Raw genomic sequence first — 15,057 nt, 5'->3', positions numbered from 1 at the left:
AAGCTGTGCATTATCTCTGACCTGTGTGAACATTTATTCATGCAAGCCATCAACTCGTGAGCAATTTTTTGTGGTTGCATTTTTTTAAGTGTACATTTTTAATGCTGTGTTTTAGACTGTTGTAAGCCAGACTGAGGGTGAATTATGATTAGTTATGATTAGAGGGTGAATTATGATAGTACTACTAGTACCCCAGAAAGTTCCCAATCAGAGACTGATCAAAACCTTCAATTAGTCAGCCATGCTGGTGAGAAGGAAATCCCAGCTCATGGCAGCTCCTCCTTCTATGTCATGATGAGAGAGTAAGGTTCTTTGTTACTAGTGCACATATAAGAATGGATTCAGCCTCAGTTTAACAACTGAATCTCATTCCATGTTGGGGGGCATGGAATCAGTTTAGCAATGAAAATATACAAATCTATCATTTGAATAGGTGTGTGCATGTGTGATATTTTGGCAAGGCCTGCCCATCAAGGCCCATAGAACTGACTCTTGTTTGGATTGTTCACCGCTATTCCATGAGCCTTACGCTTCCTTAGTAATGTAAATCAAATGTGCTTGCTAGGCTTTGTTGGAAGGGGTGAATCACACCTATAGTATTATCTCCTGCTCAGGAGCAGGTTGCACTTCTCTCAGTGCTGCAAACCACAAGTTTCTCACAGTTCAGCTTGACCAGAGCAATCAGTATTGATCCCTACAACCCTGAACAAGGACAAAAATTCTATCAATTGCCTCTGAACAAACCTATTTCCCCAAAGACCCTGGGTAAGGTACACATAACGCTGCATATCTTTCCTTTCATCTCAGTCAAAGCAGGGAGGGAGGGGAATCAATAAAATGCATGAATAAAGCCAGCTTCAATTGCTGCCATTAAGATTCTGATGATGTTAGTAACGGAGGCTAAAATAGAAACAGCTTAAGAGCTGCACCCAAATTCTTCATGTGGTACTGATCACTTGGCTGGCTATAAGACGAGTATTTATAGACAAGAGCGATTGATACTGGAAGGCAAGGTGGGGCCAAGCATGTGCCTTCCTTAAGTGGAAAGCCCACAAAGCAGATATTACTATGACAATGGAATGGCCCTTTGCCCACCTAAGAAGACAGATCATCAATAGTAAGCCGAGTCATCACCAGGAATCTTGTGAGATCAATTATCTTGATGCAAGCTTTGAGTATATTCCAAAAGGGAACTAAAAGTGGAAATCGTTGGTTTGAAGACAAGGAACACACCCAGCAGGCCTATCCTTTTAACCCAGTGGTTCCACCACTTTCTTCCCCATGAACCATGTGAAAAATGCTGAGGGTCTTGGCAGACCACTTAATGATTATTCTGCCTTCTATAGCAATTGCGATGCACAGTGCTAAATGCTATATGATATTTAATTGTATTTTTGTTGCTTCTTTTTATATATTGAATTTAAATTGTAATGCAATAAAATACAATATAAGAAATGAAAGAAGCGATGAATATACAATTAAAAATCTGTATGGATTATCATTTATTTATTCAATTTATATCTCATCCTTCCTCCTTCCTCCCCAAGGAGCCCGGCCAACAATATTTAATGCAATGGATGTGCTGTCTCTTGTCTTCAACTGCAAATCCACAGACCTAAATGAAACTCACAGACCGCTGGTGGTCTGCAGGCCACAGTTCAGACTGCTGCCTCTGGAATCAGTTTCAAGACTGGCAGTGTGTTTTGTAGGTTATGGTCCCCCCCCCCATCTTGAAGCAGAGAATGTGTCATTTCAAAGTAAGCAGCACACTAAGATAACCATATAGCACCAGTTACATGTAGGTAGCCGTGTTGGTCTGCCATAGACAAAACAAACTAAAAAATAAAAAAAATCCGGTCTCTAAGGTGCTACTGGAAGGAATTTTTTGTTTGTTTGTTTGTTTGTTTTACATATAGCACCACTATGCCAAAGGGTTGCAGGGAGGGAGATGTAGTATATTCTGTTGGAGCATTTCCTTTCCACATTTTATGTTAACCTGAACGATCCACTTAATTTGTGTTCACAGAAAACAGAGTATCATATCCTTTTGACATCATGCTTCACTTCTTACCTGACTATTTTGCGTTAGCAGTAATCTTAAATTTGGGCTATTTTTATCCTCCAGTTCCCTTGGAATCCACAGTAAGACAGAAGAGCTGTTTTAAGGAAGAGTCACTCCAAAGCCAGCTACTGTACAGAAGAGGATTCAGACTTGCTCCAGCTTACTAAGAGCAACAAAATTAGGCGGGGGTTGGGGTGGGCGCAACAAAGGCTCACTGGAACTCCCAGGTCCAGTCTCCAGGCAGGACACACGAGTTGCTTTTTTCCTTAAGATTAGGCCTAGCTCAGACTTGTCAGAGCTTGTTCAGAAATTAAGCATTTGAACATGCTTTTCAATAGAATTTTGGAACTTTCTCTTTAAAAACAATAGCACAGGATAGCAACGAAAGGACAGAAGGAACCAGAGGATCACACCCAATGGTTGCATTTAGGCTTTGCTGGAAGACTTTAGGAGATTAGGTAAGGGTAAAGGGATCCCTGACCATTAGGTCCAGTCGTGCCCAACTTTGGGGTTGCGGCGCTCATCTCGCTCTATAGGCCAAAGGAGCTGGCGTTTGTCCACAGAGAGCTTCCGGTTCATGTGGCCAGCATGACTAAGCCGCTTCTGGCGAACCAGAGCAGCGCACGGAAACGCCATTTATCTTCCCACCGGAGCAGTCCCTATTTATCTACTTGCACTTTGATGTGCTTTCGAACTGCTAGGTGGGCAGGAGCTGGGACCGAGCAACAGGAGCTCACCCCGTCACAGGGATTCGAACCGCCAACCTTCTGATCAGCAAGCCCTAGACTCTGTGGTTTAACCCACAGTGCCACCTGGGTCCACAGCGCCAAACTCAACAACAGGCTGTTAAAAATAAATAAATAAGGGTTTTGTTTTCCCCTTTGCAGAAGGAGCCATGGGATTTCTCTCACATTCTACTAGAAAGGTACCAGATTTAAAGCAGGAGAGAACAGAATGGCACTGTTCTTATAAGGACAGAGTCCTTGCCAGTACTGTTCTGCATCTATGGGTACAAGACCGGAAGTGTTATATGCACAGCAAGATGTGAATTTGTGCTTGTGTTGAGTTATTTCTGGGTGACGGAAGTGGAAGGGGAGATGACTCAACCCTTCTCCAAGAATGATGATGTTACTGTTGATTTTAGCCACAAAACCAGCCAGAAGGCAGACACAGTCTTCTCACTTCCGTCCTTCAAGCTCCCCTAAATAACACACATGTTATTTAGAAAGCTGCTGAATAAGCAACTCGAAGCATTAGTGCTGGGCATGCACCTACATGAATGTGAATACACTTGAGACAGAAGATGTGCTCTGTGATGTCAGGGTGACAGATCTCCAGACATCAACTCCAAGGCACAGTAAAGAAAAAGGTTCTTCGATGTGGAGAGGTAGCTGTCATACTATCAAAATATTGATGTGTCGGTGTTTTCCTATCCCAGAGGGGAAATATTATCCAGCTTACAGACACGGAGTTCAGAAACAACCAGAACACAAGAAAGCAAAAACAGAGCAGCAAAAGTGCAGAAGAGAAGGAGAGAGTCTCCTGCCTCCTTCCTTCCTTCCTACTGACAGACCACTGGACCTCTGGTAGCAAAGAGGGGGAGTGAGAAATAGTTCTAAGGGCCCTAGAGCAATGCCCTTGTACACTTTTCTTCTGAAGAATAATTCTTATAACAACTAGAGTGGACAGCTGGCAATCCCAAAGTAGTTATATGACCCTTAACCTGCCTAACAGATCAGGGTTTAAAAAACAAACACACTGGGGATAGTGGCATTGCTAGGGGCCCACTCACATAAGCCAAAGCTGCCATATATGTTGTTGCCAAACTGCCCCAAGGGTGCAATTATGTGCTGAATGCAATGGGCAACCCAGCGCATACCTGGATACAAATGCACCTTCCAGTATCTGTTGTCATGACAACTTGAAAAAGTGCCACCAAGATCATGAAAAATAGCTAGCAGCTCAGTGCTGTTCATGTGCTACATCTGCCGTGTGATTATAGGAATGTGCACACATGAGGACAACACAGGTTACACTCTATGGACAACCCCTAGGCTGTATGGAACAGACCATTGTGTTAACAGGAGGGAGGGAGGGAGTACAAAGGATGCCCAGATGCTGCGGTGCTGCTTGTGAGCAGACAGACCCTTCTTGGTGCGGTGGCAGCCTAGGAAAGCCACAGGATCTGCTAAGGAAACCCTTCTCATGAGTCAGCTGTATGTGTAAAGGCATAATGCCAAAGGCAAGGTTTGCAGCTGCTTCTTCGTACATATCTGGAGGCTCCCTTATGTGCATCAACCAAGAAATGAGACCACATGGAAGGAAAGCCTGTGGGCTGGCTTTCAGCCTCCTCTGAAGGGAGCTCTATCTTGGTCAGAAGCACTGTCACTCAGGCTCCCACACAGCTACAGTCAGGAGGCTTGAGTTTTATTACCTCTTTGCAAGAACACACTCCAGGGCAGAGTGCCAGATTATGTGAGTCCTGGCTGGCAAAAAGGCTTTTCTTGCATAATATACTGGATGTTGCAGAAAGAAAATATATATATAAATACAAAAGCAGCAAAGCACCCTGATCCATTTCTGGACCCATCTCATGTACGTACCCCCTAGATACAACACTGTCCTCCCAGTGGTGGCATTGGGAATACAATGGAGTATGAAAGTGGTTCATAATTGGGTCTCCGAAACAATGGATCTTTTTTTGTTAGCCAAGCCCAATTCTAAATCACAAACTGGGGGACCCATTCCCACTTTATCAAAATATGCCCTGAGTTTGGGTATTCCACTTCACCATAAAGCATCACTTATTTTACTCCTGATGGCCCCAAAAATAATCAGAAATGACTGAAGATCTCAATACAGTGACAGACCTCTCATGCAACAGGCTGACCTAAACATAATGCCAAATGATGGCATAATTGGTCTTGTGTGCTTCCTCATCCATTTATGAACCCTTGATGGCCCCCATCACTCTTGGTCACACATGCCATTGCTTCCTGTTACATACGAATTGGCAAACTATGGTTTGCACTTGCCCCCCTCCTGCCAAACTTAAATTGAAGCCCATGATTTGAAGCATGCAAGGTAACACATAGAATGTGAGTTGATTCTTGTTTAGAATGAAGATAAACTTTGTGCAGTTTGAGAGAGTAAAAATGTGGTGCTTTGATGTCTGACCTGTGCGATGAGACACTTGAGCTCAGTTCTCTCCATTTCCCAGGTCGCCTTAGCCTTGGCAAACTGTTGCTGCAGCTCGTTCATGCCTCTTCTCTCTTCGCGCAACTCTGTGCACAGCTCCTTCAAGGTCACCTTCATGTCTGATAGGGTCTTGATATACTCATTGGCCTGCTAGAAATACAAATAAATAAATAAATGCATAATTAAGTATGACTGCCATGCACACACCAGGTTCTAGACAACAGCCATCACTTTTCAAAATCCTTATGTAGACAAAAAGAGAGGGGGTCTGAAGGAGAAGCATGCACTCTGAACTAAAGGCAGGGAGAATAATAGAATCGTAGAGCTGGAAGGGACACCAAGGGTCATCTAGTCTAACCCCCTGCAAGACAGCCCATGTGTGTTCATGTGTAATAGTTAGGGTGCTGGACTAAGACTGGAGAGACCCAAGTTCAAATTCACACTGAACATTCTGAAGGGCCAATCACAATCTCTCTGCCCAACCTATTTGGCAGGATTGCTATAAAAAATGGCGGGAGGGGGTCTGCTACACTTAGCTCCTTGGGGTAAGGGTCAGATATAAATGATAATGAAGTGAAAGTAATAAATGCAATAAGGAAGCTCATTAACTGATTAAAAAAACAAACCAAAACCTGAATTTAACCTATGCCACTTCTCTCAGAATTGGGAGTTCATAGGAAAAGTAGTTTAGTCTTATAATCAGTTTAGGGTGAGCAAAAGCAGACGTCTGTGCCCTGCCCAGCCTCAAAGTACTTCTCTGTGGCTTGTGGGGATTGGTTAAAAAGCAGGAGAAATAAGCAGCCCAGGTTAAACTGACCTGAGTAACAAAGTAGTTACTGAATCAGCAGCCAGAAAAATGCTGGTGAAGAACATCTTCCCTGGATAGGTGATCTAATGAATATCTAAGACTTTTTGCACACATGGGCATTGGCAGGAATTCTTCTGGGGGGGAGGGTGGCAAAAGTAAATACTCCAAACAAACAAAACACAGTGAACATTTGAGAATAGGCCTAGCATTTATGGTGGCTGAAGAGTGTGGCACGGTCTGGATAGACATGCCTTCTGAGCAACTTGTGCTCCAGCTTTACCCCTCCATTGCTTCTCAGTGGGTACTACTGCTTTCCATCTAAGGGTTCTTTCCCTTCACCCATTAATTAATTGCACTGCTGCTACAATCAGCTTCACAGAATGAGCCCCTCTTCGTCAGGGAGTGCACCACTTGATGCCCTCATCCCTCCTCCTCTGGGGTGGAGAGAATGTGCAGTGTACAAGAGAGGGGAAATTATCCTGGAAAGTTTAAAAAAAAAGTTGCACAAACCCCTCCCTTCTTTGGTGCTCTATGCAAAACAAAAGGATTACTTAGGGTCTAAGGAACAGACATAGGAAGCTGCCTTCTATGCAGGTCTTTGGGGAGCATCCAACAAAGTCACTGTGCGAGCGGAATGATTTGCATGACAGAACTTCCCCTCCTTCTCTTCTCCCTAAGCACCACCTCTCAGATCTGAACAGGTGGTTCTCCAAATCTGGGTGGGATGCAAAAGGTACTTGGGAAGAGCAGAGGGACAGGAACTTCTGTTACACATACAGAAGTTGTTCCACCAGCACAACTTGGTTGGACTCAGCCCATACTATTTGTCCTCCTATCCCAGAACTGTCTTCTGTGACTGGCAGAATTCCAGGGTCTCAGGAAGTGAGAGGTCTTTTGCACCACTTGCTACCTGATCCTTTTAATGGGAGATGCCACAGATCTTCAGCTGCCACAGAGTTACAGGCCCAGGTGCTCTTTGTGGGGAACTTTCTTCACTGCATCCCAAGCAGGAAGAAAATTCCCCCAGCAGGACACCTCATCACATCTCACCGAGTCCTGAGACCAGGTATCTCTGATACACATCTTGTTATCTGCTTGCTGCTGGGGGTTCAGCTCCTCCTCTTCAATCAGCAGGTACAGTTCTTTCATGCTGTTCACCTGGAAAGCACAGGGCAGGGCAAGTAGTGAGTAGAAGTCTTCAGTGGCTGCATTCTAGTGCTTTGTGCATAGAAAAGGACCCAACAGTAGTAGCCTGACCTACTGGATCCTTTAAACAGAGGTGGCAGGTTTAAAATGATTAACAGTGAGATAAAGGATACAGACTGCAACAATTACAGGTAGGTAGTCGTGTTGGTCTGCCATAGTCAAAACAAAATATAAAATCAAAAAATCCTTCCAGTAGCACCTTAGAGACCAACTAAGTTTGTTCTTGGTATGAGCTTTTGTGTGCATGCACACGAAAGCTCATACCAAGAACAAACTTAGTTGGTCTCTAGACTGTAACAAGATAGGAATATGCACCCTTGAGAGATGCTTCTGTGTCACATCATCACAGTGACTTTCAACAGCATTCTCTCTTGTGTTTCTGTCCCAGGTACCTTTCTGTACATTTGTGCCTAGCAGAATCAGCTGTTGGATTCCGTGCTAGCCTAGAGGCTGCTGTTCCCAAGCCTGCAATCACTAAGTTTATGAAAAGATGCCTTGCGAGTCACTTCTCTTAGAGCAATTTAATCTGTGACACTAAAAAGTGCATTTATGCCTCTCTTGCGATTCTCCGTGTCACTAACAAATGTAGTTCATGCAGCAAAGAATGCACCAGAGGAGAAACTGAACACACACAGAGATCAATGTAGAGACTTCATATTTCTGTGAAGAACCTCACATTTTCATGAAGAACCTAAAACAAAGTCCATTTAAGCCTCATGTGTGAAACGGCCTTGTATTTCAGCAGCCGACCTTCACCAAGCTGAACTTTATTCACAGTTGAGAAAGCAGCTTACATGCTAAAGGGAGTTAGCAGTTCTTGAGAAGGTCATATGGAAGACAGGAAGTAGCTGATAAATTGGAGTTGATATGAGCCTCATTTGTGGCAAGTTTTGATAGCACCCAAAGAGAGAAGCCAGAATACCACCCATTGCTATCTAGGAGACAAAATATGTAGTCTAAGAGTGGCTAACCTGTGGCTTCCAGATGTTGGACTCCCCCTCTCATATGCCCCAGCAGTAGCCAATAGTCACATAATTTGGGAGTTATAATACCACAACATCTGGAGGGACACAAATTAGCCACCTGTGATGTAGTTCATCCACACTATTATTGCAGTCTCATTCACTCTCCCTTCTCTTTGTAAATGATACAGCAAAAATACATGGGTTGTGGCTATCTATGCAATTTATTGAAGTGTAGAAAAACAAACTCAAAGCAATTAATAGAAGCAAAAACACATGATTAAAACAAAAGGTCAGAATTATCTGCTTTAATGTCAGTAGTATACTTTTGACTACTCAGCAGAGAAGCTCATGCTCAAAGCCTGCCATACCTCCAAGAAGTCATTGCCTTCATTTTGTAGGATCTTCCCCTGCCTCCAATGCTTCAGAAACCACTTGAGCTTCATGAAAAGGAGCAAGAAATTTTGCTTGAACTGCTGGGATTCCTGCACCAGAAGGTTCTTCTCCTGGCTCCAGAACTTTTGCTCCAGTCTCCTCTGAAGATTCAGGCTCTGCAGCTCAAATTCTCGCCTCAAGAGGGCCTTCTGGTGATCTTCCTTCAACTGACAAGAGGATGGAAAGACATGGAAAGCAAGTTTGTTATACAGAGTGAAATCCAAATAATCAAGGATTGCTGAGCAAAGAAACTCCAAGTCTGGAGACACAGACATTCACATCCTTTTTAAAAGAAAATATTTTTTATTGATTTTTCACATCCACACAAGTTCACTTCAGCTGCTCAGTTTTGGGGCTATGAATAGTTGTTGGTTTTTTTGGGGGGGGGGGGTGAGAATTTTGAAAAGGACCAGGATGGTAGCAGACAGAGAAGGGATAGAAGCATCATTGGTTTATGAGCACATGTCAGGGGTTACATCAATGAAAAGCCACAAAGATGGCTTCTGGGCTAGGACATAGTCATCGTCATCCCCATCTCAAACTTCCAACTCAGTAAGCTTTCCACTAACACTTCACATGCTTCCCAAAATTTCTGCAAATTAGAAACCCCAGAATTCTGGGGTTGTTACTTTTGTGTATTTCCCAGGCAGCTGCAATTCATGCCTGTTGCCTAAATACAATACTGACAGGTAAAATACACCCAGAGGCCTGACTAATAACTCCCGTGAATGGCCTTTTGCCATAATATTTTACTGGCACTTGTTGCTGTGGCTGATGCGTCTGGGAGAATAGCTAAGTTCCGGACATGACTAGAGGATTCTAGTGATCGCTATTCATCACTCAGAACAAAGTAGGCAAGAGAACAAGAAGAACCTTGCTGAATCAGGTGGAAGGTCCATCTAGTCCAGCACTCTATTTTCACTGTGGCTAAATAGATGCCTATGGGAAGCAGAACCTCAGGACAACAGCACTCTCTCCACCTGGGATCCCCAGCAACAGAAGTATTTAGCCTCCAAGAGTGGAAGCAGAACACAGACTTCATGCCTAGTAACCATTAATAACTCCATTTTCCATGGATTTCTCTAGTAGTACTTTTAAGTCCATCCAAGTTGACAGCCATCACTATAACCCGCAGAAGCAAATCCCACGGTTTAACTATGTGGGCTGTACGAAGAAGTACTCTCTTTTGTCTGTTCTGAATCTTCCAACATCCAGCTTCCAAGTTTGAGAGAGATTTGGGAGACAGAAGAGGTCTCACAAAGAATGGCTATCTTGACATTGAAGCTAGAGAACCCATAGCTGACTCCACCAATTCTGCTTGGCTGCTAGAGGACTGCCGAGTTCAGGTTTGTTTTCAGAGCATGCTTGTTATGGATAATGTACTTTCAGCATGTTGAGGGGTCATATGGAAGCATTTGCCTCTTTCCTGGCAGCCAAACAAGGTAGCAGCTGCTTTGTGCTTTCATACAATGCTGCGCTAGGATGTGCCTGAAGTAATGGGAGGGATTAAGCCCTGTGCCTTTAGTCCAGGCTTCCTCAAAATCGGCCCTCCAGATGTTTTTGGCCTACAACTCCTATGATCCCTAGCTAGCAGGACCAGTGGTCAGGGATGATGGGAATTGTAGTCTCAAAACATCTGGAGGGCCAAGGTTGAGGAAGCCTGCTTTAGTTCCTCCTGTACTCTTGTTGCATGTCTCATCTTCCAGCCTGGCAAATCTCACTGACCTGGCAGATTTTCTGTGTGAAGTTCTCTGCTTCCTCTTTCCTCAGTTGCCTCTCCTGGGAGAGTTGTTCTTGTAGGCCCCTCAAGCTCTCATTAGCCTCTGAAAGGACCAGTTGCAGTTCTTTGATCTGTGGGGAATAGTTGAAATAAAAGCCAACAACAGTCAGATAGGTCATCCTTGCAAAGACTAATCTCTCCATGTCTTTTTAAAAATATTTTTATTAAAGGCCTATGGAAGAACAGCCAACTTCTTGTAGGGAGTGACCTTGGCCTACATGTAACATCCTGTTGTTATGGTGAGGGACCTCTGATCTGTAGGTCAAATTAGGCCTATTAGGCTATTTTCCCAGCCTCCAGCCATGTTTCTCACTTGAAGTCATGTAACATTGGGATAGGTAACACAAGATTTGTATATGGGCCGTGCCATCCTTTTTTCCACCCACATGAAATGTGTTGATCTATTATTTCTGCAGTCAACTTATTCTCCCCGGAGTCTCCAGGCTTCTTACCTCCCTTGGGGACATAATCACATACTTTGACACCTACCTCAGCCACATAGGAGTCCTTCTCCTCTGGTTGATATGACTTGTAGCTCCGATCAAGTTCCATGTTGGGATCCACATCCATGGTGGCGGTGCTGTTGTTGCTGCTGCTGCTGCGGTAGAGATCAGAGGTCCTGCTCTCCGTGATGTCCCAGTCGGGGGGCTCCCTAAAGTCAGACTGCTGCATGCATGGGCAAGTTAATGAGAACAAACCAAAAGAGCAGAAAAGAAAAGAAAAAACAAACAAAACAATGGGTCTCAGGAACAATAAGAGCTACAAGACAACAAAAAGGATGAAGAGGAGGAGGAACTTCACTACCGTGGCAGAAGACAAAGTGGAAAACAAAAGGAGACACAAAATGAGCAGACACGTGGGCTGGATTGTTTGGGGAGGGGGGAAAAGAGAGAGAGGGAAAAAATGTGCAAACACCAGTTATGGTGCCATGCAGTGCCTGGGGTGGGGCTAGTTGAGGGAGGAAGGGAGGGGGGCCAGGAGCATGCACAAAAATAGAACTCTGAAAAACTGGAGTGTGCTTCAGGAGGTTGCAACCCCTCCCCAGGTCCCCTTCCCTTTCTTAGGTCTTACCTTACATCAGGTGCAGCCATAGGGAATGGCAGCAGCATGTACCTGGCCTCCTGGCAACAGCAGCAGTACCATTTACCAGAAGGGATGAACTGGAAGGGAGCCTGGTACTGTGTGGGCACATTGGTGGCACCAATGCGGTGCTGTTGCCGATACAGCCCATACAATGCCACTACCTGCAAGCAGTAGCAATACAATTGCCAGGAGGCCAGGTGTGCAGGGATGCTCCACTAGCTGCTGTTGTCCTAGACCAGTCTTCTCCAACTTAGTGTCCTCCAGATGATGATGGACTCTCAAATCCCATAACCCTTGATCTTGCCCACGATGGCTGGGGTGGAGTTTGAGTCCAGTATTTGGGGGACCCCAGATTGGGGAGGTCTGCCCTAGATTGCAACACCAGTTTCTGATGAACAAACTTGTTCTCAGCTACATTTCCTCTCACTGTCCAACAGTCCAGTCAGGTTGAAAACTCAGGGGTGTGTAACCCGGTTGGCCAAGAGACAAGATACACAATTTATTTATCATGATTTCTAGCACTCTCCCATCTGTCCTTTCTATAATGGGTAAGTGCACCTTCTGATATAGTGAGAAACACATCATTCTGCAGTAGGCTCAATAAGAGATTACATCAAGGATTGGGAATTTGGTGCCCTCCAGATACTGATGGACTACAACTCCCATCAGCCCCAGCCAGCATGGCCAAAGGGTATCTGCTTAGGGTGAAATTGGATAAAACCTACAAATGTTCCTCTAGAAGAGGGTGTTTAATGTTTTGTTTCATATGTCCTTTCCTCAGTGACATTGCTTAGTATGAGGAACAGGGCAGGCATAGGAGACTGTGCAGTCACCCCCCAAAGACACTTGATGTAACTAAAAGCAGCTGGCCAGGGTGGGATGGAGGTGACATTTATATTGGGGAAAGGGCATGGGAATAAAGGATTACTCAATCTTATCCCAGAGTACCATTTCCTCCATCTGTTTTACAAACAACACAAGAGATCTTCACCATGGAGTCTTAATCTGGTGGAGATCCTAATCCTGAATCTTACTTAGTTTGGCCCTCAGTTATATCATTTTAAGAGAGTTTTAAGTTGCTGACAGGTCAAGGCAGCAGTCCTCATCCCTGTCTACAAAATATTTCAAATCTTATAATTTTCTCTTGCTTACTTTCATGGGGGACTCTTTTCAGACACACATCTCCACACGTGAAAATCATTCAGTAAGGCCCCTGCATGTAGGCTTTGTTACCTAGGAAGTAATTGTCTGAGACTGTCTGAGACTGTCCATCACACATAAGCCTCTCTGTTCAGAGATTTTGCAATTTCTTTGCTCTGCACAATACCTGGACTATAGCTGGTACTAAATAAATCTTCAGCAGCAGCTGTAATGTGGTTTCCACTTCTCAAAGCAATCTTCCTCCTGCCTCATGCACACTCCAGTAAACCAGAGTCCTACCTTGTCACTAGCCACAGTTCCATGCAGTGAGCCAGTTGTTAGTTGTCATTTCAGAAAAGAGAGGCAGAAAAGGGAAGTTACATTAACAGGGCCAGGTTCTGATTTGTTAAAGCAGGAGAAAACAGCATGGGCAAATAAAGCAATAATCACTGCCAGGGAGTCACTGTTGACATCTCAGGGAAAGCCTTACCTGGAATTCAGAGCCATGAGCTTTCTGCAGAGCCTCTTTTGTGGAATCCTGGGAGCTGGCGCTTGGCAAGGAGTCCTTCTGGTCTTTCAGGTGGTCTCCAATGTAGTCCACCTTCCTCATGAAGGTGTTTAGCTCCTGCTGAAGGACCCCAAGCCTCATCAAAATGGCACTGATCAGCTTAGAGTCAGTCATACTCTCATTATCCATGGCTTCGCTCAGCACCAGCTCTGCACAGTCATTGTCCATGCAGAGCTTGAGGCTGGAGGTGAAGCCATTGGCATCAGAGATCAGGACATCAATGGCTTTGCTGACAAGCGCAGCCTGGTCCCTGATGTCAAGGAGGGTCTCAAAGTCCTTGGACTTGAGAAGCCTGCAGGGGCTGCTTTCATGCGACTTGCTAAAGCCATTGCCAGGTGCTCTCTCCTTGGCATCATTCTCTCCCCCAATGGGCACCTCTCTCCAAAGCGACGTTGGGATGCACTGGGCAGAGTCGCCTGCCTCAGCATCCGTCTCCAGCATAGGCCGAGTGGTCTGGCAGGAAGCAAGGTCACAGCGCTGCAAGTTGGAGAGCAGGACACGGTTCTCATACTGGAGCTTCTTAACCTTGCCACTTAGCTCACTGATTTGTACCTTGGCTGTGGCCAGTTCTTCTTGGGAGGTCTCACTAATCACCGAGCAGCTGTCCTCAGACAGAGTGATATCCAGGTCATGGTCAGACTTGTACTTATTGAGCTCATTCATGAGGAGCTTGTTCTGCTCCTCCAACTCCATCAGCGAGCGCCTCAGCAGTTCTGCCTCCTCCTCCACAAACTGCAAGTGCCGCCTAAGCTCCACCACACTGTCCCCAGAGTCCCCGCAGTTTGTCATGGAGAAGGCAAACCGGATGTCTTGCCCTAAGAGTTCTTTCTCTCCTTGGCCCCTCATGTCTTCCATCTCTGCCCTCAGCCCTCGGTTCTCAACCTCAAGTTCTACTATCCTCCGGCTCAAGATGTTGGCTTCTTCCTCTACAAGCTTCAGGTGGACCTTTAGCTCTGCCTCTCTGGAATGAGGGGAGTCAGCCAGTTCCTCTATGGAGAGGGAGCTCTCCAGGTCCCCATACAAGGATCTGTATTTCGTCAGCTCCTCCTTCATACTGTCATTCTCTTTGGCTAACTTGGTCAGTTTCTTGCACATCAGAGCAGATTCCTCCTTAGCAAAATGCAATTGACACTTGAGGTCTGCGCTGTCCTCCTAGGGTAAAAGAAAGGTACAAATGGTGCAAGCATTACTAAAAAGGACACTTTGGGCAGGGTGCTCTGTGCAAAACAGATTATCACTGAGGCTAACCTTTATTATGGCATGAAGGTTAAAACTAACAATCCACCTACTTGAACTTCGTAACATCTACCATCCATGTCACACAGGCAAGCCAAGAGGGGGCAAGATTTGCTTGCCATTTTGTTTGTTTCCAGTGATTAACCTCTTTAGCTCAATGATCCTGGAATATTGTCTTGCTTCCCTTTTGCTTGAGGAAGAAAGTTTGGTATACCTTATGCTAGGGGTAGCCAATGTGTTGCCAGGCAGATGTGGCTGGACTACAATTCCCATCATCCTTTACTACTGGTTGTGCTAATTAGGGCTGAAGGGAGTTGGAGTCCAAGAACATCAGGAGGGCACCATGTTGGCTAGCCCTGCCCTATACGGAACCAGTTCCTTTTACATGAGTCCACAGTGGTATCAGTTTTACTACCTTTGAAATATACATGTGAGCCTTCCTACACACACTGCAGATTGATCGTTTCCAGATACAATACAAGATTTGACACTCCTGCATTAGCTAGTCTGGTCTCTCCTGCCCCCAAGGTAGCCCCCTCAGGAACTTTCTGACACAAGTGGCAACAGTTTATTGAAAAT

General features: G+C 45.0%; 1 protein-coding gene across 4 annotated transcripts in view; it reads right to left on the bottom strand.

Annotated features, from left to right (window-relative positions):
• The window catches only part of SOGA1 (suppressor of glucose, autophagy associated 1), an 82,707-nt gene that overhangs the window by 13,711 nt on the left and 53,939 nt on the right, over nucleotides 1–15,057 (bottom strand). For 2 of the 4 annotated variants that reach the window (XM_033153252.1, XM_033153248.1), the window contains exons 5-10: nucleotides 13,165–14,394; nucleotides 10,941–11,117; nucleotides 10,397–10,522; nucleotides 8,608–8,838; nucleotides 7,119–7,226; nucleotides 5,240–5,410 (exon numbers count right to left, since the gene is read on the bottom strand). In XM_033153252.1, the coding sequence (XP_033009143.1) occupies nucleotides 5,240–5,410; nucleotides 7,119–7,226; nucleotides 8,608–8,838; nucleotides 10,397–10,522; nucleotides 10,941–11,117; nucleotides 13,165–14,394 (2,043 nt within the window). The remainder of the gene's footprint in view (nucleotides 1–5,239; nucleotides 5,411–7,118; nucleotides 7,227–8,607; nucleotides 8,839–10,396; nucleotides 10,523–10,940; nucleotides 11,118–13,164; nucleotides 14,395–15,057) is intronic. The other 2 variants (XM_033153250.1, XM_033153249.1) reach the window with 2 other exon arrangements.

Source organism: Lacerta agilis, chromosome 6, assembly GCF_009819535.1.
Source record: "Lacerta agilis isolate rLacAgi1 chromosome 6, rLacAgi1.pri, whole genome shotgun sequence".
Classification (NCBI taxonomy): domain Eukaryota; kingdom Metazoa; phylum Chordata; class Lepidosauria; order Squamata; family Lacertidae; genus Lacerta; species Lacerta agilis.
The sequence above is the reverse complement of the archived record's forward strand: the minus strand, read 5'-3'. Positions and strand labels throughout refer to the sequence as shown.